The 25,205-nt window shown below is 38.3% G+C and overlaps 1 protein-coding gene across 2 annotated transcripts in view; it reads right to left on the bottom strand.

Annotated features, from left to right (window-relative positions):
- Positions 1-25,205, bottom strand: part of LOC149217625 (uncharacterized) — a 283,620-nt gene that overhangs the window by 34,366 nt on the left and 224,049 nt on the right. For both annotated transcript variants that reach the window (XM_089393009.1, XM_089393010.1), the window contains 6 exons: positions 15,917-19,977; positions 15,248-15,791; positions 14,402-15,046; positions 13,762-14,275; positions 13,246-13,492; positions 2,717-2,872 (listed from right to left, as the gene is read on the bottom strand). In XM_089393009.1, the coding sequence (XP_089249135.1) occupies positions 2,717-2,872; positions 13,246-13,492; positions 13,762-14,275; positions 14,402-15,046; positions 15,248-15,791; positions 15,917-19,977 (6,167 nt within the window). The remainder of the gene's footprint in view (positions 1-2,716; positions 2,873-13,245; positions 13,493-13,761; positions 14,276-14,401; positions 15,047-15,247; positions 15,792-15,916; positions 19,978-25,205) is intronic.

The following is a 25,205-nucleotide window of genomic DNA, read 5'->3' as shown; positions in this document are numbered from 1 at the left end:
GCTGACAAAAAAAAGTAAAAAGACTCCACAAATTGTTATCAAGTAAAAGAAGAATCACACTACACCTACTTGCCCTAGATTCTTCAATAGTTTTGAGCATATTGATGTCTTATCCACATTGTCATGTGTCATAGAGTTTGTATGCATTATTTTACCTTGGGATATCATTCATTTTTAGCTCTAAACATGATATTCTCACAGTTTATAGCATTTCACATTTCACAAGGCTGTTCATGAATCCCAACGGAGAGGACCCTGAGAGTCAAAGGTCAACAAAGGCTCAAAGTCTCGACATAATTTGTATTTTCCATCCCACATGGAAATAGTGTCAAAATATGAAGGCATTAGGGAGATATGAAGGCATAATGGTAATTATTTCAATATTTCTTGTCCTATTAAATATCTTTTTATATTATGTCTGTAAGGGTTCATTCTATTGATTTTCTTCAGGATTCTAGTTGTAAGGTAAAACACGGCTTACTAAAATTATGGCTTCATAAAAAAAATGGTTTTATCAGCAATGGATTTATGCACAATAATATAACGAAATCTACTAAGGATGAACATGCATATTAATTACCACTAGGATTTATTAGCTACGAATTTGTTGTCCAAGTACAATTTTACATGTGAGATGAAACAAGGCAAGGAAGAATACAACCATGATCATACCCCAGAAGGTGAACAATCCTGAAGCTATTATCATGGGGAATAATCCACTTTACAGAAAGCCTTCACAGAAAAATAGCAAAAAGCTAATGAAATATTTAATTTACATTAACAAAAAAAATCCCACCATCAAATGGTCCAATTTCAGGGTCACATATTTGAAATTGAAAATGCCTGAAATCTTAAAATTAACAACTATACGGTACATCTATGCATGTGTACAGCCATGTTAATGCACGTATATACACTATAAAAACCCATGTAGAATTATTGTCATGGAATGATTTTATAAATTATACTCTTGTTATAATATCAATTATCATATCTATATCTATATATATATATATATATATATAATTTTTTTTACTAGCACTTTTTTCATCAATGCTTTTCTTGTTATTATGCTAAGTTCTAAAAATTGTTGATTACCACTGGGAACTTGACCGGTAGATTAAGTAGGGCTGGTGATATTTTTCCCACCAGAGTTCAGTTCTCCCCAACTCATGTGGTATGTTCAGCCATCTGAAAAGGGCCATCATGGCCAAGTAAGTGGGCTGGGTGTAGAGATGGAAATAGTTCCCAGCTCTAGCACTAATGGCGATTTTGATTCTTCAATAGGAAGCATTCATATTTAGGGTTTTGCATTCAATATTGTAAGCTGGCTATGACATGCTAGGCATGTCATGATAAATGGAATATCACGATGGAAATAGTTCCTAGCCCTAGTGCTGATGACAACTTGGACTCAGCATTGACTGGCCAACATTAGTATTTGGGGTTCTGGGTTCAATATTGTAAGCTGGCTATGACATGCTTGGTGCATCATCATAAATGGAAGCTCAAAGATACATTGTAATTAAAAGAAATGATTTTAATTGGTAGGAAGAAAATAAAGTTCAGTTCATTTTCAATTGATACCTACACAAAAGTCAAGGATTCAAGAAGATATCCAAACATGTATGCTATTTAATCTTTAAAGTTTTAATAATTAATTTATTTAGTTATGGAGGGATAGGGATGTGGACTGGGTAAAAGTAAAAAAAAATAGAAATATATTATTTTTTCTCAAGGAAAACCTTGCAGGGAGACCCAGGGGATGCTTCCACAAATTCATGGAAGACAATCCCAGTAAACCCATTGCTGTAGACAACGGAAGCTAACCTAGTGGGATTCAAATAGAGCACCTACTAGCATGGGACTATCACATGAGGTTTTCTCCAACGACTACCTCACGAGGGCCCCCTTCTTCCTGAAATATCGAGATGAAAAGTAGCTCAGCCACTACTGGTTGTGGTGGTCAATAATGACTCAACTAGACTCGAACCTTAATCAGACTAGAACTGCAGACCTCAAAAGAGACTTTACCTTCAAGAAATCAGTTCAAATTAATCAAGCGAACCCACTAAGCTAATATCATATATATGGATAGATAGATAGATAGAGGATAGGTTAACCTATCCTAAAGAATAAAACTTTAAGATTTTGGATTAGCATCGTTAAATTTTAAATCCCCCATTGAGGCTCCTCCACATTGAAAGACTCTAAGCCATTTAAAATTTATTACACATTTCAGGAAAATGTCCCAACATTAGAACTTGGAAAAAGAATAAATCATATAGAAGCAATTATCCTAGCAAGTAGCATATTCTATTGCCTATCTTAAATGGAATTTGAACAACTTGAAATGTCCTTCAAAGCCTCAAACAGAGGAATATCTATTCTGCGAGATAGCCAAGCGAAAGAAAACATCTATATGTTATCTCCTATCTCATGATTTAACAAATGCTTCTATGAATTGTATTTATCCTAAGCACATTTCAATTTGATAGGACTAGCATCTCCTAAAGATTCTAGTTGTGATTAAATGAGATGAAATAGCCAATAATATTTGAATCTATTCCAATTTCCTTCATCAAACGTGGATGTACCTATGATAGTTTAGTGCATATATGCCATGTTAGAGGATTGAATAAAAGCAAGCATCATTCAAATATCCAATCAAAACCATTAAATGTTGTTAACCTCAAAGGAAGACCACCATACTAACCTGCTGAAACATCTTGATAGCTTCATGGGCATTTACTATTGATTCCCGATCTGCCTGAAGACACCGCAATTTTACTAGTCCCTTGAAAAATTTAAAATCCATCTTTCCTTTCCTTGAAGAGCCCTCAATCGCCGCCATGTGTTGATTCATATAACCCTGGTAATTTAAGCATCAAAGCATCAACAAAAAATATTTACACACCTTATTATTTAAATATTGTTTGCTATTAGTATTCCCAAAATTTGACAAATTCACTTGTGTCCTGACTACAAATGTTTAAATATTATCCACTGTGATTCATCAGCTTCACATAGAAACTCTGACAAGCCTAGATGGATAAAATGGGGTAATCCTTCTAATGCAAGGAAGCTTCAGATACTATACCATCATTCTAAACGATTCCATGTGATCCATGAAATAATAACAGGGAGTGGAAGCTATTTGCCAAGTGGCATCTTAGAAGGACCAAAAGGCATGGTAGGAAAGTAGGAAAAGCAGATGTATATTAGAGGTATGGCCATCTGACAACCTGAGTTAAAATATCTCTAATCTACTACTCCCAACGGTAGATACCATCCTGCTGAATTTTTGTAGCTATGATCGGTCTTCATAATTAATATTTTAGCCCTTGAAAGTTATATAGAGAAAACTATAAGACATGTTCTTCATGTCAATTTGAAAGGAAAATTTTTGAATTTTCAAATTTGAATTTTTGGCTCCAAATAAGACAATAGTTTGAAATCTATTGTCGAATTATTAGATGAGTATTAGTGTTTTAGTCGAGTCTGATGTAAAAGTAGTTTGGGAATAATTTAAGCTACTTGGCTAAATTATTTTATTACAAATCACTTGGTTTGCTAGATCATATTGAGTACCAGATGCTATGTGTCTTGAGGGTCTAAGACGAATGTGTATTCCCTCTTTGAGTCTTGTAAAAGAAAAATCATATGTATTAGAGGGTTGAAAAATAATTAATCCTCTCATGTGTAAATTAATTATGAAGACTGATAATAGTTACATTTATCAACACTAAGGCACCATATGGAAATTCCCTCATACCTATTCGAGCTCTCTAATTGAATGGAGGTCCTAAGATTGAACCTATATGACATCCAAATGATAATCAGTGGGCTTTCAAGCCATCTCTGTGGCATCTGAGCTACAACAACTTTGTTGAAGGAGTCATGTGGTATAAAATGGAATCAAGTCCTAGTATGGCATAGTTCTAAAGTCCGAGAGAATAATAATCAAATATAAACTTCTCATCTCTTTGTTTATTCGAAGAAAAAATTCCATGCGACATTCTGAGGTTATCTTTTCTATGACCGAAACCAAAATTCAGAGGAAGAAAGTCTGTGATCCAAGAACATTATTATGACAAGAAAGGTGATCAATTTTTAAGTCTATATGATAAAAGGACCTGAACTCCCCGTCTCAAATATAAATTTATATTCAAAAGAGAATTTTCATGAATAAGAACACCTCAGATCATATCTGATGATGCAAGTGCAAGTTCAAATTCTGAAACTCCTTTCTTGTGGCCTTGTGAGAATTCTAAGACATAATCTTCATGTCTTATCTCTGCTATAAGTGCAAGACTGGATCTTGACAATTTCAATATCAAGGTTGTCTGATGAAACTAATATTTGCGACCTTTCATTACTGTGGAACTTTGTTCTCTGAGTTTAATCTCCTAGTTGTAAAGTCTAAAGTTGTAATCAAAGGTGACTTACCTAATGATATGACAATCTAGCTGTAGATAGCAGTGAGTCTTTCCCTATATGTTGGTACGAATTTCCTTGTTGACTTCATAAGTCTATAGGTAGAGACATCATGTTTGCTTGTCAAGTGTGGAGTTGACAAGGGTTAGCACCATCCAATATGAACCCTCAACCATGTGCCATTGTTGTTGTTATCTCATGGTAAGAAGTCGTTTTTAATTGTGCTATGTATTGGCCTAGTGTAACTAGCAACATAGGAGTCTTGTCACTCAATCTAGCTAAAGGAGGTAGCTTCAAAATGCATATGATTCAGGTACCCTGTCAAACATATATTGCCCATGTCACCTTGCCAAGTCTAAGGCCTATTGAATTATATCTATGCTTGTAAGACATGCGGAGGGTAAGGAATTGAAGCCATATATATATTGAAGATGTTGGTTGATATGCATCTAAGGCGGCCTATCTAAGATAAAATGATTCGAGATACTTAGCTAAAGGTCCTAACAATTCTAATATCATGACCAAATTTGGAGTTTCCAATCTGCTTCAGAATTGTTTTGCCTTAATGGTTTCTACTTATTAGTTTGACGAATCATCTGAAGCTTGGATATTGATGCAAGGATGAAGTAATAATTATTGCTAAGATTTTGATAATTTGTTAGCATCATCTACCATTTATGTCCAAATTCTTGGAATACCTTTGGATGTGCAAAAACCCTAGTAAGGCTCTGATTAGGAAAACCCTAGGGGTTGTAAAATCCTAGGATTGTCAATAATGATGAAGTTGCATTGCAAGGATGAATATTTAACATCTAGGGTTTGTAAACCCTAGATCAATCTTTAAAATTTATTAGGGTTGAAATCAAAACCCCAGCCAATAAATTAATAACCTTATTTTGGGTTGGGCATATGGATTAATTACTTCTGCTTAAGAAGATCTGACATCTTGTTGTGAAGGTTGATTTGCAGGTTGAATGTAAAAGGGCTAAAGATTAAGAGGGAGATAAAAATATAAGTATCTTGTGTTTCTCGTTATATTTTTAAATTGTTACTAATCATGTGAACTCCTTGATGATGTGGATGATGGACTCCTTAATGATGTGAACTCTTTGATGATGATGAGGGCTCCTTGTTGATGATATGGACTTCATGATAATGTGGACCCACTAATGATAATGCTATAGACTTGTTGTTGATGTGCACTAATGATGTGGATTCGTTGATGATAATGATGATAATGATGTTGACTTGATGATGATGTGGATTGCTTAATGATATGGACTCATTGATGATGAACTCCTTAATGATGAAATCCTTGATGATGAACTCCTTGACGATACGAACACCTTGATGATGTGGATGTGAACTCTTTGTTGATGATGTTGTAAACTCCTTGATGATGTGAAAGATGGACTCCTTAATGATGTGAACTCTTTGATGATGACAAGGACTCTTTGTTGATGATATGGACTCGATGATAATGATGTGGACTTGTTGATAATGCAAACTCATTGATGATGATAACAATGTAAGCTTGTTGATGATGTGAACTCATGATGTTGACTCATTGATGATATTGATGATAATGATGTTGATTTGATGATGATGTGGACTGCTTGATGATATGGACTCATTGATGATAACGTGGACTGGACTCCTTGAATGAATTTCTCAATGATGATATGGACTCCCTGATAATATAGTTGATATGTACTAATGTGGATTCTTTGGTGATATGGACGAGGTCAACTTCTTGATGATGATATGGTCAACTTCTTGATGATGATACGATGACGATGATGATGATGATGATGACGATGATATGGATTCCTTAACGATGTGGACTCATTGATAATGATGAAGTGGACAAGATTAACTCTTTAATGAATTGAAAGAGGTTAACTGGAAGACTAAGATCAATAGGGAGTTGATACACTCTCAAAAGATAAGTATTATCTCGATTGTTTCTATTGATTATTTCACTATGAGTCTCTTGGCTTACTTAGTTGTTCTCATTCTTCCATAGCCTCCTTGATGATTGCAGGTACATAATGGAGACAACCAAGGTGTGGCAAATCGTTGGAAATGATGGAAGAATAATGTGACAAGAAGACTCTTGATAGGCTCAGTACTCAGAGGGAGTAGACAAGATTAGCTTGATTGAAGCACATTTCCATGAAGGTGGGTGGAAGTTTTTGATGACTAATGTTGGTCTAATTATGCTAAATATGGGCCCATGATTTCTCTACTATGAAGAGGACTTCTGTGTAAGAGGGAGTTTCTTTTGTAAAGGCATGAGCCTGGCGATATCTTTGGCACAATGGATTGCAGGTCCATCGACATCTCACCGATGAATGATTTGAAGAAGCCGTAAGAATCTAATATTGTCTTCATTGGTTAGTTGATCTATCTAATGATGTTTGTGTCCGCTAAAGTCTATTGTTATCGGTTGGATTAGATTATGGTCTACTGATGCCCTCTTTTGAGAGAAGCCATTTACTATTTGTTGGATTCGACTATGGACACTGATATTTGCTTATGTGTTTCCTGATGATTGCTTATGTGAGAAGCCACTGCTGAAGTCTATTATTGCCTGCTGATAGTTGCTAAAGTTTGCTTCAGAGAAGCCCCGACTGAAGCTGGATGAATAATTGAATGTTGTTGTTTGCTTAAATGTTTGAGATCCACCATGGCTGCACTTTTTATGTTGAGCTAGTTGATAATGTTTATGGCAGTGATGCGGGGGAGCGCCCCCCCCCCCCCTTCGAACCCGCTCCCGAAGCGCGCTCCGGGCGGGAGCGGGTCGGGAGCGCGCTCCCGTAAAAAAATTTGCGCTCCCTGGTCTGTGAGGGAGCGCTTCAGGGAGCGATCGCTCCCGCGCTCCCGGAGCGCTTTTTAATGCCCGGGAGAGGGAGCGCTTCAGGGAGCGATCGCTCCCGCGCTCCCGGAGCGCTTTTTAATGCCCGGGAGTGATCGGGGAGCGATCGCTCCCCGATCGCTCCCGGGCATTAAAAAACGCTCCGGGAGAGAATTTTAGTGAACCGGGAGCAGTTCGGTGGAAAAAAATTCCGCGGACCCGAAAAAACAAAAAATTTAACTAATTTTTTTGGGTTTATAAGCCCAATGGGCCAAAACAAAATCATTTCAATGAGATTGAGCTTGAGTTTGAGAGCAAAGGAGCAAGGAGCAAGAGTTGAGGAGCAAGGAGCCAGAGCTGAGGAGCGAGGAGCAAGTGCCAAGGAGCGAGGAGCAAGCTTGCAGAGGTAAGTAACTTAATCATTTAGTTAGTTTAGTTGGTTAGGTAGTTAGTTTGTTTAGTTTAATTTACCTGTTTGAGTTTAAAGATCATTAATTTAAATTAAATTAATAAATTAATCCCAATAAACTAAATTAATTTGCAGATTCAAGACTCAAACCCTACAAACATCAAACACGATGGACCTGGGGATTTTTATTGGCATTTTCCTCTTCCTGGTCCCTTTTCTGGTTATTATGGTGGTGGAGAGTAGGAAACGGAGGGGGACTGAAACTGAAGAGGTGGATGAAGAAGCCGGAGGAAGTCAAATAGGTGAAAACCCCAGTGAGGAGGATGTGGAGGGTGAACATGAGGGTCAAAAAACTAAACAAGACCAAACTCCATTGTGGAAATATGTTCAGAGGCCTGAAACAGGGAGAGGGGGTGGAACCACTAAATTTCATTGCCCCCATTGCAACACTGATTTCACAGGCTCATACACCCGTTTGAGAAGACACCTTTGCGGGAAAAGGGCATGGGATGGAGAGAAACAAATAGGAATCAGAACTTGCGACGCGGTGTCAACAGCAGATAGAGCCAAATACATAAAGGAAGAGGAGGACGCCCAATACAAAGCAAAAAGATCAAGGGGTTTCTTTGAAAGCTCACAAAGAACTCCTTCAGCATCCTCCCAAGGCAGTGGATATGGACATGGAGGCTCAGGGTCATCATCTTTACGCCGTAGAACCATATCGGATTTCCTTGATGAGGGGTGTAGGAATGATGTGGATTCAAAAATTTACAGGTTCCTCTATGCAAATGGGATACCATTCAATGTTCTACGCTCACCTTATTGGCACGAAATGGTTTCTGCCATAAATGATGCCCCTAAAGGATACAAGAGCCCTGGGTATGACAAGGCAAGAACAGTTGGCCTTGATCATGAAAAAGCAAAAATATCACATTCTTTGAATAAAATGACAAGTTCTTAGACTGACAATGGGGTGTCCATTGTATCTGATGGATGGACAAATGTAAAAGGCAAGCCATTGATAAGTGTTCTTGCTGTGTCCCGAAGTGGTCCCATTTTTCTAGCTGCACATGATTACTCAGACAAGTTCAAGACCGCTATCAACATTGCAGAAGCATTGCTTGAAACAATTGAGCGTATTGGCCCATACAATGTCATCCAAGTCATCACTGATAATGCTCCTAATTGTAAGGCAGCGGGAGCAATTATTGAGGATAGATACCCGAACATATTTTGGTCTGGATGTTTGGTTCACACATTGAACCTTCTGTTGCATGATATTGTCAAAAACAAAAATGAACAATACCAATGGATTGGTGATTTGTACAAGAGAGGAAAAAAAATGATAAAATTTATTACAAATCATAGCAATACCCATGGCCTTTTCCGCAGTCACTCGAGATTGGAGTTGCTGAAGATTGCGAGGACTAGATTTGGTAGCTATTACCTCACCTTCAGGCGCCTTTTGAAGGTAAGAGAGGGTTTAGCTAGCATGGTATCAAGTCCAAATTGGCAGGTGTTAAAGGAAAGGGCTACAAATGTAGCTGACATTGCAGGTTTTGAAACGGTGGAGGAGGCCGCTCTTGATGGGCAGTTTTGGACAACTGTGAGACAGGTATTGGATTTCACCAAGCCAATTTATAACATGATTCGGTTTGCAGATACAGACAAACCAGTGATTGGCGAGGTGTATGAGCAAATGGATACCATGTTGGGGGAAATAAAAGACATTGTTAATAACAGAGATCCCGACTTGTACAATCTGATTCACGATTGTGTGTGTGAACGGTGGAAAAGGCTTAACCTTCCACTACATTGCTTGGCGTATATCCTTACGCCAAAATACTACTCAGATTCTTGGTTGGGCAAACCTGCAGCAGGGGGTGGTGTTAGGACCAAACCCCATTTAGATCGAGAGGTAACTAAAGGATATCTGGATGCATTAGAAAAGTTGGTGCCTGACAGGGAGGAATGTGCAGCTGTGCGCCTTGAAATAGGCAGATACTTCACTGGCAGTGGTTTGTATGGTAACTTCCATGCAATGGACGACAAAGATAAATTTGATTCTCTCACATGGTGGGAAACATATGGCGGCGACGGACTTTTGCGAAAATTGGCATTGAAAGTTCTTGCACAGGTTGTAAATTCTTCTTCTGCAGAGAGGTGTTGGAGCACCTACAGTTATATACATAATGTGAAAAGAAACAGGCTCAACGAAAACCGAGCAGAAAGCTTGGTTTATGTGCACTACAATTTGAGGTTGTTGAGCCATTACTGTGATCGGGCTAATGAAGATCCCACATATAAAATTTGGGACAATCACCCTGAGGACGACAATTTGGAGGATGGCATTGTACATATGGAAGAACTAGAAGATGAGCTTGTACGGGATGAAGCTGAAGCAGCTGCAGCAGCCATGCCACCTCCACCTCCACCATCCAGTAGCAGTTCTCGGGGCCCGAGTCTTGTTCCATTGCTGTCGCCACCTCCATCGACACCCTCGCGTGGAGGCTCTAGTTCTGGTCGTCGGTCTGGGCGGGAGACTCCTAGAAGACCGCCAAGACCTACTTATACTCCTGGAGACTCTCGTGGCAAGGGCCACTTGTAGATTTACAGTTTACTTGTCTTTTTTAGTTTCTATTAGACTTGTCACTTTAGTTTTCATAACTGTTCAGTGTTGAGTTTTGAGTCCTTGACTCTTGACTCTTGACTCTTTCATATCATTATGACATTATGATATTTTTTGTAAACATTATATCACTGTGACAATGAAAATTTGAAGTTTGAAGTTGGGCCTTGGCAATTATAACTCATTGGTAATGATTGTGAATTATGAATATGATGCTTTGTGAAAGACTAAAGTTGTTTCATTTCATCTCATTATTCATGTTTCATTTTATAAATTTTTAACATTTCATATCATGTTAACAGTTAGAAGTTAGGACTTAGAAATATCTTCGATATTACTTCTTGTAATGGTTAAACTTGGCTTACAAGTACAACTTGTTACTTTGGTGATCAATGATGATAAATGTTATTGAATTGAATGTTATTTTAATTTATTATTTTACTAAGGTTGATGACGATTATAATTTCTAGATGATTGATGTGATATGGTTCAATGATCAATTTATGTTTTTTTATGTTTTTTATGTCTATTTCATCATTCTACATGTTTTTGTTGACATATATGTATCAAAAATTAAAAAATATAAAAAATATATATATTTTTAAAAAATCGCTCCGGGATTCGCTCCCAAACCGGGAGCTTCTGAAAATGGTCGCTCCCGCTCCCGCTTCCGCTCCCGCTCCCCGCTCCCGCTCCCGCTCCCGCTCCCAAGTAACACTGGTTTATGGGAAGAAACTTGAATGAATGAGAATCCCTTTGGAGAGGGAGCACTGATTACATCGCATCATCTTCCTTAAGTTGCGGCTGCGAGACCAATGGATTGGTCGGGAAGATTGTCACTCTCGTAGGCTATGTGTTGTGAGATCTTGTGGTCTAGGAGGTGCATTAATGATTTCTTCTGTAGGCTATGTGCTGTGAGACCTTATGGGGTCCCAGATATGTATTGATTTGATGATTCCTCTTGTAGGTTGTGTGTTGTAAGACCTTATGGTCTAGGAGGTGTATTAATTTGATGATTCCTCCTATAGGCTGTGTGTTGTGAGGCCTTATGGTCTGGGAGATGTATTGATTTGATGATTCCTCCTATAGGTTGTCTGCTATGAGACCGTATGGTTCGGGAGATGTATTGATTTGATGATTCATCCTGTAGGTTGTGTGTTGTGAGACCTTATGGTCCAAGAGATGCATTGATTTGGTAATTCCTCCCTTAGGTTGTGCGTTGTGAGACCTTGTGGTCGGGGAGATGCATTGAGATGAGTTGGATGCTATGTATCTTTCCTTATGATGAGACTAATGATCTCTCCCTTAGGCTATGTGCTATGAGACCTATGACTACTTGCAGAGATTAATCCTAACAAAGAGATGTTTGTATTTGTGATCTCTTCCTTGGGTCGTGGGTTGTGAGACCTATGATTGGTAGAGAAGATTGATCTTGAGAGAGAGAATGAAAAATACCTCCCTGGTTAAGAGGGAGTGTTGGAAAATATGGTAGCCATGGTCGGTATTTTCATCTCGTAAAAGAAATGGGAAATTCAAATTTTTAAATTTTCCTCCAAATTTATTTCAAGTTGGCCTCATAATGTTTTAGGTCGGCTAGCCCCTAAGAGGCACCCATTCGACCCCCACTTGAAAGCTATATAAAGGAGATCATTTATCCTCATTTGGACCCATTAAAATTTGTCTCATGCATCTCTTGATCCAGGGAAATTACAAGAGGGTAGAAATTTCAAGAGGCCAAAATTCTAGGGAGGGTCAAAATTCCAAGGACTTGGATTTTGACATGGCACTTGATCATGATTTTGATTACTGGTTTGGCTATTATTTTGCTATTGTTATTTATGATGTATTGATGAATCTAGAAATTCTCTCTCTCTCATAAGGAAGAACTTTTTTTTGGGTTTTCCCCTTATGGGTGTTGATTTGGGGTAGCATCAGATGTGCTCTAGGCCTCAAATTTTGCAGGGAGGCTTGGGCACATGTATTCCAAAGAACCCAAAAAGCGTTTTGGGAAATTCCACTCAGAGACGATTTTATTAAAATAATTAATATTTTTAATGGGACCCTGAGTCTAAACTTAGGAAATTAAAATATTAATGGGTATTAATCTAATTGTGGATGTAACTTCTAGAAGAAGACAAAGATCAAGCAAAACCGATCTAAGCCTTTGATTAGGAGTTAATCTAGGTCATTGGTTGTCCAACAGAAAGATACAAGAAGGGGCTTGAGGGTCATTTGGAAAACACACCAAGGGATCAAGAGATCAAATTTCTGAAGTGAGAAGTTCTCAGGAGGAAGTTCTGATCGAGGTGATTTCTTGCATTTGAGGGGTAGGGATGGCATCCAGAGAGAGAGATGACAAAGTTGGCATGACAAGTTCAACATGTGTACTGTACAATAAGAAGAAGACAGTGCAGCATGTTTTATGGAAATGTCACTCTGCCAAAGTTTTTTGGCTCTGGTTCCACACTGAATTTCAGTCCATGTTCATAACTCCAATCAATGGAGATGACCCTTCTTGGTGGACTCTTGATGATCAGGGACAACTGCAAATTACTTTGGATTTCAGTTTGCTTGGTTGCAATTGTCCTTTTTTTTTTGGAAACACCTTTGTAAAGTTACTGTCAATGAAGTTTCTCATCACCGTTTTCTTGAGGACTTGCCGAATTTTAAGCAGGAGTTGGCTCTCCTACTATGAGTTTACAACTTTACCAACATGCTTTCTGCCATGATGTTAAGCCCATCCCAGTGGGGACCTAGGCTGATATGATGGCCCTTTTAGCTTTTGTGGATAGGGACTTCCCTAGTTCCCATGTTTTCTATATGATGTAAATATCCTGAATTCTGTTGTACTTAGTTCTTTGAGCTAATATACATTTTAAAAAGAATGAAATAAGGTGTCAACATTATGATTACCTGTGCTGCATCATATGCCCCTTGCCGCATCATTCCTCTTGAAGCTTGATAGAAGATATCAGCCCGCTCTGAGTCCAGATCAGCAAGCAGCCGTTTGCCAACATCTTCATCAGCTGCACCTAACTGCTTCCTCAGAAGACCTTGAAACTTTTGGAAATATATAAGCCTATTTTGTACGATGTCATCCCAAGCTTCAACATCATCAAATTCTGGTGCAGGCCAGCGTCTCCGCCATGCTTCAAAGAAACTAGGGTACAAACAAAAATGTAACATAAAAACTAACATTTTAGCAAAGTACAACTTAACACGGAATTAAGAACTTATATATGAAGCAAACAAAGCTTTTTTCATGTAGCAATGTTCTATTATCATTGCTTGAAACTAAATTTCTTCTTCATAGGGAAAGTCAAGTTTGCCTGAATATATTAACACTTAAGTAATAGCATTCTGTACCTCAAATAATCAACTTGAAAACATTCAAATGATACACTGAAGTGATGGATGAGAGACGCAAACCTATGTAGTTGAACCCTCATTTCTTTTATGGTGATGAACTTGATAAATTCATCAATCTCAACAATTCGTTGAAGCTGCCTTACTAGGAGATGTTTACTGACAGCTGCAAGTGGATGAATAGAAGACCACTGCTTTCTAAAGCTCTTATAACAATTCTGAATATAAAAATTTGCAAGGTCGAACTGATCATTTATTATGGCTAAACTTGCAAGCTCTACACTGAACTCATCATGCAGCAATTCCCTTCTCATAGGATCCTCAAGTGTATCCTGTACAAAATCTGACAGCAATGAACTGTATTTTGTCAATTTAACAGATCCCTTGATGAAAAGGCCAAGGTAAGGATCTTGTATGCCTGGGGACCACAATTTTTGGAAATCAGGTTCATCTGCTATCTCATTCCTTATCTGGCAGAGATTGTCATCCATGATATCTTGCCAACGGTTTAACTCTACCAAACATTGTAGGCGCTGGTTGTACCAAATATCTTGTTCTATCTGAGAGATAGTAACACCTACCAGTAAACCCAAATTCAGGGATAGTTCACAAAATGAGTAGTTTTAACTGATGAAAGGTTTACAAAGAAGAGAGCTTTGACAAGATGACAACAAAAAAATACACTAAGATGCATAAAACTAACCTTCTTCAACATTTGCCCCTTCAAATTGATTTATTGCTTTGTCATATAGCTGAAGAGCCTTGCTAGAATCACCGCGCAATTGAGCCTCTAAGGCACGCTCAGTTATTTCTGCTTTGGTAAGTTTGTTTTTGTAAATTGAAAGCACAACATCACACTCTCCAATTGACTTGTACAATTTCACAAGTTCTAACCAAGATTCACTGAGAAAATCTCCTTCTTGACTAATTTTCCTTTTCGATCCACAATGTCTCTTTCTGCTTGCCTCATTCAACTGATCTGGAGGTGTTTCATGTAAAATTGCATTCTCCAAGAAAAGGATTCCTGTATGGAAATTTCTTGACTTCTGAGCAGCAGATCCAACCAGTTTTGGTTGTATCCATGATTCCTTAGACTCTAAAGAAACATCCATTGCACAGCCAACAAAAGATCCTCCATTTCTAGTCCTTTGCAATGCCATTTCAATGCCCTCTCTCACAGAGAGTTTCAATTCATGCTCTGCTTTGCGCAACTCAGTTGAATGCACGGAACAAATTGCATGACAGAGGACAGTAAGCAAAAGCCTTGAAAAGACAACATCCTTCTCAGCTAAAACTGACAGAGGAATTATAACATCCTTGTGTGCAATTTCAATGTCCGGAAGTTCCCCTGAATCAAAGGATATGATCAAAATCATTTCATTCTACACTACTAAGGAGAGTCTACAAATAAACAGAACTCTTTACCAAGCTTTTCTCACATCACACATGCATATTATAAAACTCAGGAAAATAAAATGCACGTTCCTTGATATTTCGGAACTCTATAATATCATAACATACAAGGAAGTGGCATATAGTCTCTCAATACCTGTACGGTATCTCCTCATCATTTGCACCTTGTTTTCTCGTTCTAATGATTGCTGAGCCGATCGAGACTGTCTCCTGCGCAAGGCATTCATTGAATTGATTCTAGCTTGGGTTTCTGCAATGCTAGAATGTAATATTCTACGTTTTAGTTTAGTGCTTGTATCAACTAAAGCTCCTCCTCCATAGTCAGCAGTGCCTAGTCCACTTCTTTCATCATTTTGTGACAGTGCTAACAAGGAACTTCTAGCTTCTGTATCTATAGACATGGTGCTGTGGGTCTGGGAAAGAATTAGTGATTGTGTTGGTACATATGTGGCACGTATCATTTGTTGACCTTTGGTGGTGTCCTTAAATTCATTTCCTTGTGATTCTTTAATGTCACGATCCTGCAAGTGCAGACTGCTAATTTGTGTTTCTGAAAAAAGAGGAGTCATTGGCAAAGTGCCACCTAACCATGATGTGTTGATAGTGTGCTCACGGAATTCACAATCAGACAGTGGAGCATTAAATATTGGGCGCCCGAAATCGACTGAATGTTCACAAAGCTGCAAATATAAATTTAGTTTCATGGTTCACATCAGATATATTTCTTTATCTCATCCATCTTTTGAAGGATAGTTTGCAAAATGAAAGCATACACTAACAAGAATATATCACCATTAGTACATACCTTTAGCAAAAGTTTATTTGTAATCTGTGACCAATGTTCCTCTATGTCTGGGTCATAAATGTAATTTATCATCTGAAGAAAGCGGGGACAAAGATCTTGAGAGAGCTCTGAATGCCAGAAATTTTGTAGATTCTGCCTTACTGCATCTGAGTCATCAATCAGGCCTAAAATTAAATGATGATGTAATAACTCACATTTGTCCATACCCTTTTCTTTGTGCAAGAAAATCATAATGTTAAAATACAATTGCCGGCAATCAATATGTTCATGGCTGATGAATGTCTCACACAGAACAGGAAGCACTTTCTCTGTTATTGTGGAATTTGGCATGTCCTTCACAAGCTCAGAAACTAGTTGAAGAGATTTGAACTGCGCAATTTCATCCCTATGAGTTAGAAGCTTTGATAAAAAAGGAGCAATCATGTTATAAAGATTTGGAACAGAACCAGGCCTCCGTAGGAGAATATTCAGTGCAGTGATCCTAAATACACCTTGTGCTCGTCCCAAAAGATCGAGAACCATGGAAGCATACCCCTCAAGAAATAGGGGAAAATGCAATGTGATTTTGTCAGCAATGCTTAAGAACTGCCCAGAATTATCTTTAAAAAGTGACCGAAGAGTCTGTTTTAGAGGTACATGCAGCATCTGCTCATTTATGTTTAGCTTCCCTTCTTCTATGTACTTGAATATTATTCCAAGTAGTTCTGCTGCTGCCTCATATACGTTTTTCACTTTGTAGCTTACATTCAGAAGAAGGGATTTACAGAGATCATCTTCAGAGACTGTAAAATCAGAGGATGACCCACATAATGGGATATCAGAAGCTGCCATTGCCCCTAAAAGTTGCAATCCAGTAGACCTTTTAATGACTATTGATTTATCATTTGCATCTGGACATTTTCCACCAATCGTGAGGTAAATAATGACAGTGCGCCTGTCAAGACTTATTGAATCTTTCCATGTTTGCAAGTAAAGCCTTATGATTTCTAAATTAGCCCTTACAACTAACTTTGAGTCATGAACTGCAACTGATATTAAGTGATTAACAAAATCAGAAGCAACAGACACATCAGGGGGAACTAGCAGGTTCCACTCTAATATAGTTATGCATATATCTCTTAGCATGTAGTGAAAAGTTCTTCCACCAGAATGGTCAGGGTCCCTCAGAATAACCTGTAAATATGGCCGAAACCAGTCAGATGCAAAAGGAGCAAAAACCTTTCGGGCTTTAGTGATAATTTTTGATATAAACAAGCATACATTAATAGGAGTAACAGCATTATCCAATACTGAATAAAGAGCTTTCATCCATTCAGGCATTCCTCCATTAGGCATTTTTGTACCAAATTTTTCTTGGCAATGCTCTATAAGCTGTAAGATAACCCCCATGGATGGATGCCGATCAAAATCATCTTGATCTATTGCTTCCTTTTCAATAAGCTCCTTACCATTGTTTTGGGTAGCACTCAAGTCAGTCTCCTGAGAGCTTTCTGCTACAATCTGACTATTTTCATCATCTACAGTTGCTTCATCTCTGGTTTTTATCTGGGATCGGTTTAAAAATGTGTTAATGAGAACTGGTTCATCACTAAGAGTTGCACCAACATATTGTGATGAAAGGGAATGTATTTCCCGTTCACCCCTTTGTGTACGAGACCTTTCTTTTCTCATGCCCTTAACAGCGAGATATGAAGTTTGCAACATTGATGTTTCAACAGGAAAGTTGCTATAAACCTTTGAACTGTCAAAAATGTGTTGCCAAAGGGGTTTTCCTGGAAAATCTTTGAAAAGAAACAAATAGATCTTTTCCTGATCTTGAGTTCGCATCACAATACCTGCAAGACAATTGTAAGCTGCAATATGCAGTTCATGCCACAACTTGATGTTATCTGGGAAGGGAAAGACAGGAGGATCATTTTTTGCACGTGAATCACTTATCGCATGCTGCATCAACTGTTGATTAGAAATGACTGGCGTGATTCTATCTTTAATGATACTTGCATCCAAACAAGTAAAAAGTAATTCCACCAGTTTGTAATGACAAATTCTAACCACTAAATAATCTTGCTCTATTTCCAAAGAAGTTTGAACTCTATCTGGACATCTATTCAGTACCCCTTTGAATTCAGTAATATGCTCCTCATACCACCCAACAATAAAATCAACAGGAGCTCTCACAATTAATGGCACAAGCATGTATTCAAATACAGCACGCCTTAGTCCCGGGCTTTTTCCACCATCATTTACTAGTTTGAGACATAAAGCACATGCATTTCCTCTGTTTTCTGAAACAATTTCAGCATATGATTCTAGAATTTCATGGACCTTCTTCCTTGCTAGCTTTACATGACTTTTGAAAAGGGGAAAGACAACTTCCAAAAGTTCTAGTTTGTTTCCTGCTAAGACTGCATCTTCAAGTCTCTGAAGCATCTGAATATAGGCTACCCTCTCATTCGAACCAGGTTGTATGTCTATTTCTCGCACTAGCAAATGATCAGTCACAACATTGGTTAAACTGTCTACTAGACGGTTGAGAATATTACTGTCAATGGAGGACTTGAAGAAATAAGGAACCAGAACGAGTGTGTTACTCTTCACTGTCATTGCTGTACTTGTTTGCAGCAATTTACTAGCCCCGCAAACAGGAACTTGATGATTGCTATTTAGAAGTAAGAAATAACTCTCTATTATAAACCCAAATGATGGCTGACTCTCTGCTAGCACTGTATCACAGCTTGTATCTAGCATAAATAATTTCTGAAGAATTTCCAGAAAGAACAACTTGTCACTCACTGTAGTCTCAAGATCACAACATGGCTTAAGTAGCTGAATATGCTTGACAACTTCTTTCAGGAAACTGGACTTGGTAATGCTTTCTACTTTCAAGTAATCATCCAGAACTGCATTCAACAGCAGCCTAGCAGTGAAATTCTCTACAGCTTCTTGTAATAAGCGTGAGAGACAATCTTTATATGAAAACTTTAATTGTTGAACAATGACTTTTCGAAAGTTGAAATAAAAGTTACTTCCCACTGCAGTGTTTGTCGCTCTATCAGTTTCAGATTGATTCACAGCTTTGTCGTCCAACACCAGCTCTAATAACTGAGAAGCTGTGACACCCAAGGCTATGGCCAATGTCAAAGTTTCCAAAGCAATTGGTTGTACTGCAGGAGAAATTTTCCTTCCTAATGAAAACAGACTCTGTAGAAGCTTCTGACCAATAACTTGTGCATTCTCTTTACCTAATGCAGGCAGCAAAGCACCAGCTAGATGTAACTGCTGATAGCCTTTCAAAAGATACATCGTATCTACTAGATCTGTTCCTCCCAAATGGTTATATGTATTTGGGTCAAGCTCAATAATATTTCCAGACACAAAGTTTCTAAGATCTTGTATAAAGCGCTGTTTGAATATTGATGATGCCAATGAAAATATCTTAGCAATTTTCACTGTTAGTCTCACAAGCTCCTCTATAGTTTGACACTCCACTGATGAAAAAGTAATTTTCCGTGGATGGAAAATAGTTTGAGATATTAAATTTACAAAAGGAGTTTCACTAAAGGGTACAAGTTTGTGCACCCTACTCGCCTCTTTCAGCTGAATGTGTGTCATTTCCTGAGATACTTGAATATCTTGCTCCTTGATTCCCAATTCAATATAAAGTATCACCTTCAGAAAATTCAGAAGATGGAATATAGTCTTGACTCGTAGTGATCCATGATATTCCTTCTGTGATGGTGTTAAAGGGGTTAATAAATCAAGATATGTAGGTTCAAAACAAGAATTTTGAAGAAACATGTCAATAGCAGAAGCAATGTTGAATCTTTCCATCTGTGTCTCGATAAACATATCATTTAATGATATCAATTGCTCCTTCAGAGCCCACTCAAACCAATGAAGAGAGCATATAAATTTTCCCATCCACACCTCAAGTGACTGAATGCCATGCTTATCACCATTAAGTTCCGGAAATCTCAACCCTATATCAAAAATATCCAAGGTATTTCTAACCTGCTCTGCAGTTTTGAACTTCGACTTGAACCAATGAGCACTTTTGCCAACTACAACAAGAACAAAAAAACATTTTAGAAGCTGCAACCAAACAAAACTGAAAGAAATCCATCTAACATTTGTTTATGTTCTCCCCCACCTACCAAATTTTTCTTTGTTCCCATTGTAAGAGAAATACAACAAAATGCTGTCTAACTAAGAACCGTTAAATAAGAAGGCTTTGAAATGTACCTATAATAATCACAAGAAGAAGACCATATGCAAAATATATAAACAATGTAATCAATGCAATTTGGATACTAATTGTAAACTGTGTAAAACTATCATAATAACTAACATTGCATGTCAGGACAGTGTAGGAATCAAATTTGGATGATATAGCTATTTTGCATGGTCTGGAAAAAATGACAGATAATAAATGCTAGTTTGACACACGCCAACATTGCAGAAATACAATTTCACAAATCAATATTTTATAAATATTCCAAGTGGCTTTTATACCAGTATAAATACAGTTTTATGAAAGTATAAGCTCAAAACCCCACAAAACACTTTCTAAAATAGAAATGCACATACCATAAAATCCTTAACAAAAAATAAAAGCACAGCACATGCACACCATGGCTCAAGATATCTTTCAAATCAGACAAGTTATAGGTTCGATGATATGGATGTCAACAAAAATAGGAACAGCCCAAATATAGATATTTGCATGTAAGAATGATGAGCTTACAGCCTTACAGGAAGTTCTCAGATTCACAATGAAATACCTAAAAATTGTTTGCAACTCCCAATTCCAGACAAGAGTAATAAAGAGATCATGAAAAATTAATGAGTACTATTAACAGCAATGCAAAGTACTTACATACATAACAGAGGAAGAATGTGAGTACAAAGTATATTGTGCAATGGCACGTCCTGTACACTATATTGCAATGTTCCACCAAGACTCCGGTGCGGGTAGACGCGGGTGTGGGGAGACGCACAGGGGGGACGTGTGGGAGTACCCTCAAATTTTAGGGAAATTTCGGGGGTGCGGGGAGTCGTCGAGGTATATATATATATATATATATATATATATATATATAATTCAAGTTGATATTCATTGTTCATTGTTCAATAATGAAAGCATAAAAATATTAAATAGACAATTGAAAATTGAGTCATTGATCCATCCTCATCATTCATTTTAATACATACATCATTCATATGACATACTCAAGTGACAAGTCTCATTATTGAATTAATTATTATTCATACATACCATGAGATTCGAAAAACAAAAATAAAAATCAATAATAAAATATTCAAATACATTGATCGATAACTCATTCAAATCAGCATTGCGTGGAAATAGAAATGACTTTGGGTTGAAATGAAGTGAGCTTTTAACTTTAAGTTTTTCCTTTCATGTCTTTTAGGTTTAGGCTTTTAAGTTTTAGTTATTTAGTTTTAATTTTAATTTTTTTTTTAGACTTTTAAGTTTTAGTTATTTAGTTTTAATTTTAGTTAAAAAAAAATTAATGGTTTTGATTTTTGAATTTTTTATTTTGAATTTTTTTATTTTTAAGTCTTATTAGACAAATTTAAAGGGGGACGCCCAGGCGCACCCTTTTTGGGGAGTCTAGACTCCCACACTGAAGGGGGACGCCCAGAAGCACCCTTTTTGGGGAGTCTAGACTCCCACACTAAAGGGGGACGCCCAGAAGCACCCTTTTTGGGGAGTCGTGGGGAGTCTAGACTCCCACACTGGGGAAACGCACCCCCTTGCGTCTTCCCAAGACTCCCCAAAAAGGGTGCGTGGGGAAACGCACCCCCAAGAGACTCCCCGTCCCGGGTGCGTGGGGTGCGAGGGGTGCGCGCACCCAACCCTGGGGGACGCGTCCCCGTGGAACACTGCTATATTGAATTACGTATTTATACAAGTAAAAAGAATGGTGGAGAGTGGTCAGATTTTACCTAGCCTCCCAGGGTTACATATATGAAATATGATGATTGTAGATGAGCAATGATTTTGGACCAAGCCACCTATGAAATATTTACAATGAGGACATTGAGGTTCAAAATATAAAATGCAAGAATGGCAATAAATATTTGCACAAGGTCCAATATGAACTAAGGACTAAATCTGATAATGTCATCCTGGTTGCGATGAAATTGACCCCAATTTCAACTGATGGTACACCCTTGCCGATGCAGGAAATAATTGTCTACAGGGACCATATGTTGATTGGATTAGCCCATGGGGATACTGGGAGATGGTTGAAAAGAAAATCAGCCAAAATGTCAGCATGTGCAACTAGTGTGGATACTGGGAGATGGTTGAAAAGAAAATCAGCCAAAATGTCAGCATGTGCAACTAGTGTGGAACATGATATTTGGCTGGAACTGTTGGAATAAGAAAAAGCTTGAGCATCCTTTGCATTGAAGAACCAAGCTTACCATGTACTGGTGAAGAACACATGGAAAGGATATAACCTCCATATACTTGGGATGAGGTGAACAATAAATAAGGTTTTTCTAAGAATGACGTATCTCAATTTGATCTGTGCTCAAGGCGATTATGGCACAGTTTCAAGCAATATGAGTCAGAGATTAGACTTGGTTTGGAAAACACCTTCCTAATAAAGTAATAATATCTGAGCCTTGTCAAGTATATTATTGCAGATCAGGAGGGATGAACAATAGAGTGGAACAAGGATTCTTGATCTTCCAGATATTCCCTAGGGCCCTAGACTGACCTTGGTTTCTCTATATGGCAAGGAATTGAGAAAATACGATGTAAGTTTGTAGACTATGCTGTCTTTGTATAGCCTGAACGGACTTGTGGAAGCCATCTTAGATTACCTTGTCATCTTACTAGCAAGAAGTGCCAAGAAGTAGATCACAATAATCCAGAGGTGTAACGTCAAAGTCAACTGTACCAATGCAAAGTCCAGCAGAAAAGCGACAAAAACATTTACGAGTCATAAGATTTTGCAAAGTCGCTTCCTTTACCCATCCAAGATGATATGGTTGGGCAGGTAGTATGATAGGAAGTTGTACTAAGATGACCAATTGCCAAGAAACTAGGTACTTTTGGCTTGCATTATTCAAAAACAAAGTAACAACCACAATAATTTTTTTGTGATCTGGCATTTGTGAGTGATGGGGGCTTTCTTTCTGTTATCAGAACAATTTTTGGCCATGAGAAGCCACAATCAGTAGAGATTAGATTATTGACATCACTCTCATGTTGTTCATCAACATCACACAATTCTATTGTTCAATACGAAAGGGCTTGGCATTTTCCATTGCAAGGCATGACATTCATCATTAGAATGATGAAATAGCTTCTGATAAAAGTAACATTTTTTCAACTTACGGCTAGTAGAGGAGGTGGAGCTAGTTATCCCTTTATCTTAACCACCATTAGCTAATGTAGAAGCAAATGAAATAACCTTTGTCTGAGATAGTTGTGAGCATTACCTAGAACTTTTTAGCCTCGAGTAATTTAGCGTCAATCTTAGAAGCTAGTTGAAAAACATGCTCTAATGAAGAAATTAGGAAAAGCTTTAACTAATTTACAACAATTCAAATTAGAACTAAAAATAAACTTAATGTTGGGTATCCTCAACATTCCCTGCCCCTCATGCTGGATGGAAGGTTAGTTGAGGACCTTGATGACTTCTTGGTGTCGAAGTTTCTAAGTTTACTTACTTAGAAACCCTCCATGCACTTTATCTGATTTATTCCTACCTACTTGTTATCTTCCTTAACAAATTATTTACAATGTAAATACTGAAAATAAACACTAGTGCATGCTCAGCATATTATAGATTGGCAACTAAAAGAAACAAGAACAAACACACCACATGACACCATTATTTTTGGACTAATGTCCCCGGAAAAACCCAATGCGGGAAAACTGGTGCAGCTATCTGAGGGTTTTTTTATTAAGCAATATCAGAGTACACTTTGGGTGCAGAAACTAGCCTACCCAACAGAGAATTTCCTTAGCGGTAATACCTCTCAGTTGCTGACAAATCTACTGGCTGAAACCCCGGATAATCTTCCGGCAGCTACTCAACACCAATCTGCCTCAAAATCCCCAGCGTCTCCACAATCTGGACTGCGTCAGTCTCTCCTAGCCCAGCGTGGCACTATGTCAGCCTATCTTGGCCTGCGTCAGCTCTCTGAGACTCTACGTCAGCTATGCTGGCCCCTCTGGTGCTCTGTGCAACACTTAGCTGCCTCTGCGTGGCCTTGAGTGTGCACTGGTTTCTCTGCTGCTATCTCGGCACTATCTCTTCCTCTCTGTACTCAATGCCCCTCAGCTGCTCTCCCAATCACCGATTCTATCTCTCTTAGCAAACCCCGCTCTAGAGAATAGAATGCCTAATCACTTTGGTGTGTTTTCCAAATGACCCTCAAGCCTCCTCTTATACTTTTCCTGTTGACATCTCAACGGTTGAGATTAAGTCCCTAATCAACGGCTAAGATTAGATCTGGCTTGATCCATGTATTTTGGACCATTCTAACACAGATTCATATTAATACACATTATTTTATTTTCCCTAAGTTTAGACTTAGGGACTCCATTAAAAATATTAATTATTTTAATATCTCCTGAGTTGTTTAGAATCTGCCCAAACCCTTTCTGGGTATTGGAGATCTCATGTGCCCGAACCTCTCCACCAAATTTCGTGGCTAGAGCACATCCGATGCTACCCCAAATCAACGCTCCCTCTTAGCGAGGACTGTGCTCTAGCAATACTCCTCACTGAGTGTTACTCTGATCATTCGGCATCGGTACCTGTGCTGATGCTAGGCCTTCCTAACCATCATCCTCTGCACTGTTGCATCTTGTATTGCTTCCCGTGGTTCTGCCACTGCCACTGCTGCATCTGTACTAAAGCTCCCTCTACATCCGTGTTGTTGTTGGTCCTTTCTCCCAGCACTGCATCCGCACTGCACCTCCTCTCATCATGTTGCATCGTACTGCCCACTGCTACACTACAACTCAGTTACTGTGAAGTAAGTAACTGATCTCCCAACTGACCTCCCTGTTGGGCTAGAAACACCCATTGATGTTGAAGCTCCCTCTGTCGCTGACAAGGGCTCCCTCTCTGACCTCTGTGCTGCTACAACAACTCCTTGCATCTCGCACCGTTGCACACCTCTCTGTGCCTTCCTGCACTGGTGCAACAATCCTGTGCCTCTCGCATTGCTGCAGCCTGCTAGATCTACGTTGTCTCGGGACTCCTGCACTGTAACTCTCTCTGCCACTTCATCTGCA

This window comes from Pinus tabuliformis, chromosome 1_1 (assembly GCF_031772625.1).
Source record: "Pinus tabuliformis cultivar Carrire ecotype Pingquan chromosome 1_1, CPIR1, whole genome shotgun sequence".
Taxonomy (NCBI): domain Eukaryota; kingdom Viridiplantae; phylum Streptophyta; class Pinopsida; order Pinales; family Pinaceae; genus Pinus; species Pinus tabuliformis.
The sequence above is the reverse complement of the archived record's forward strand: the minus strand, read 5'-3'. Positions and strand labels throughout refer to the sequence as shown.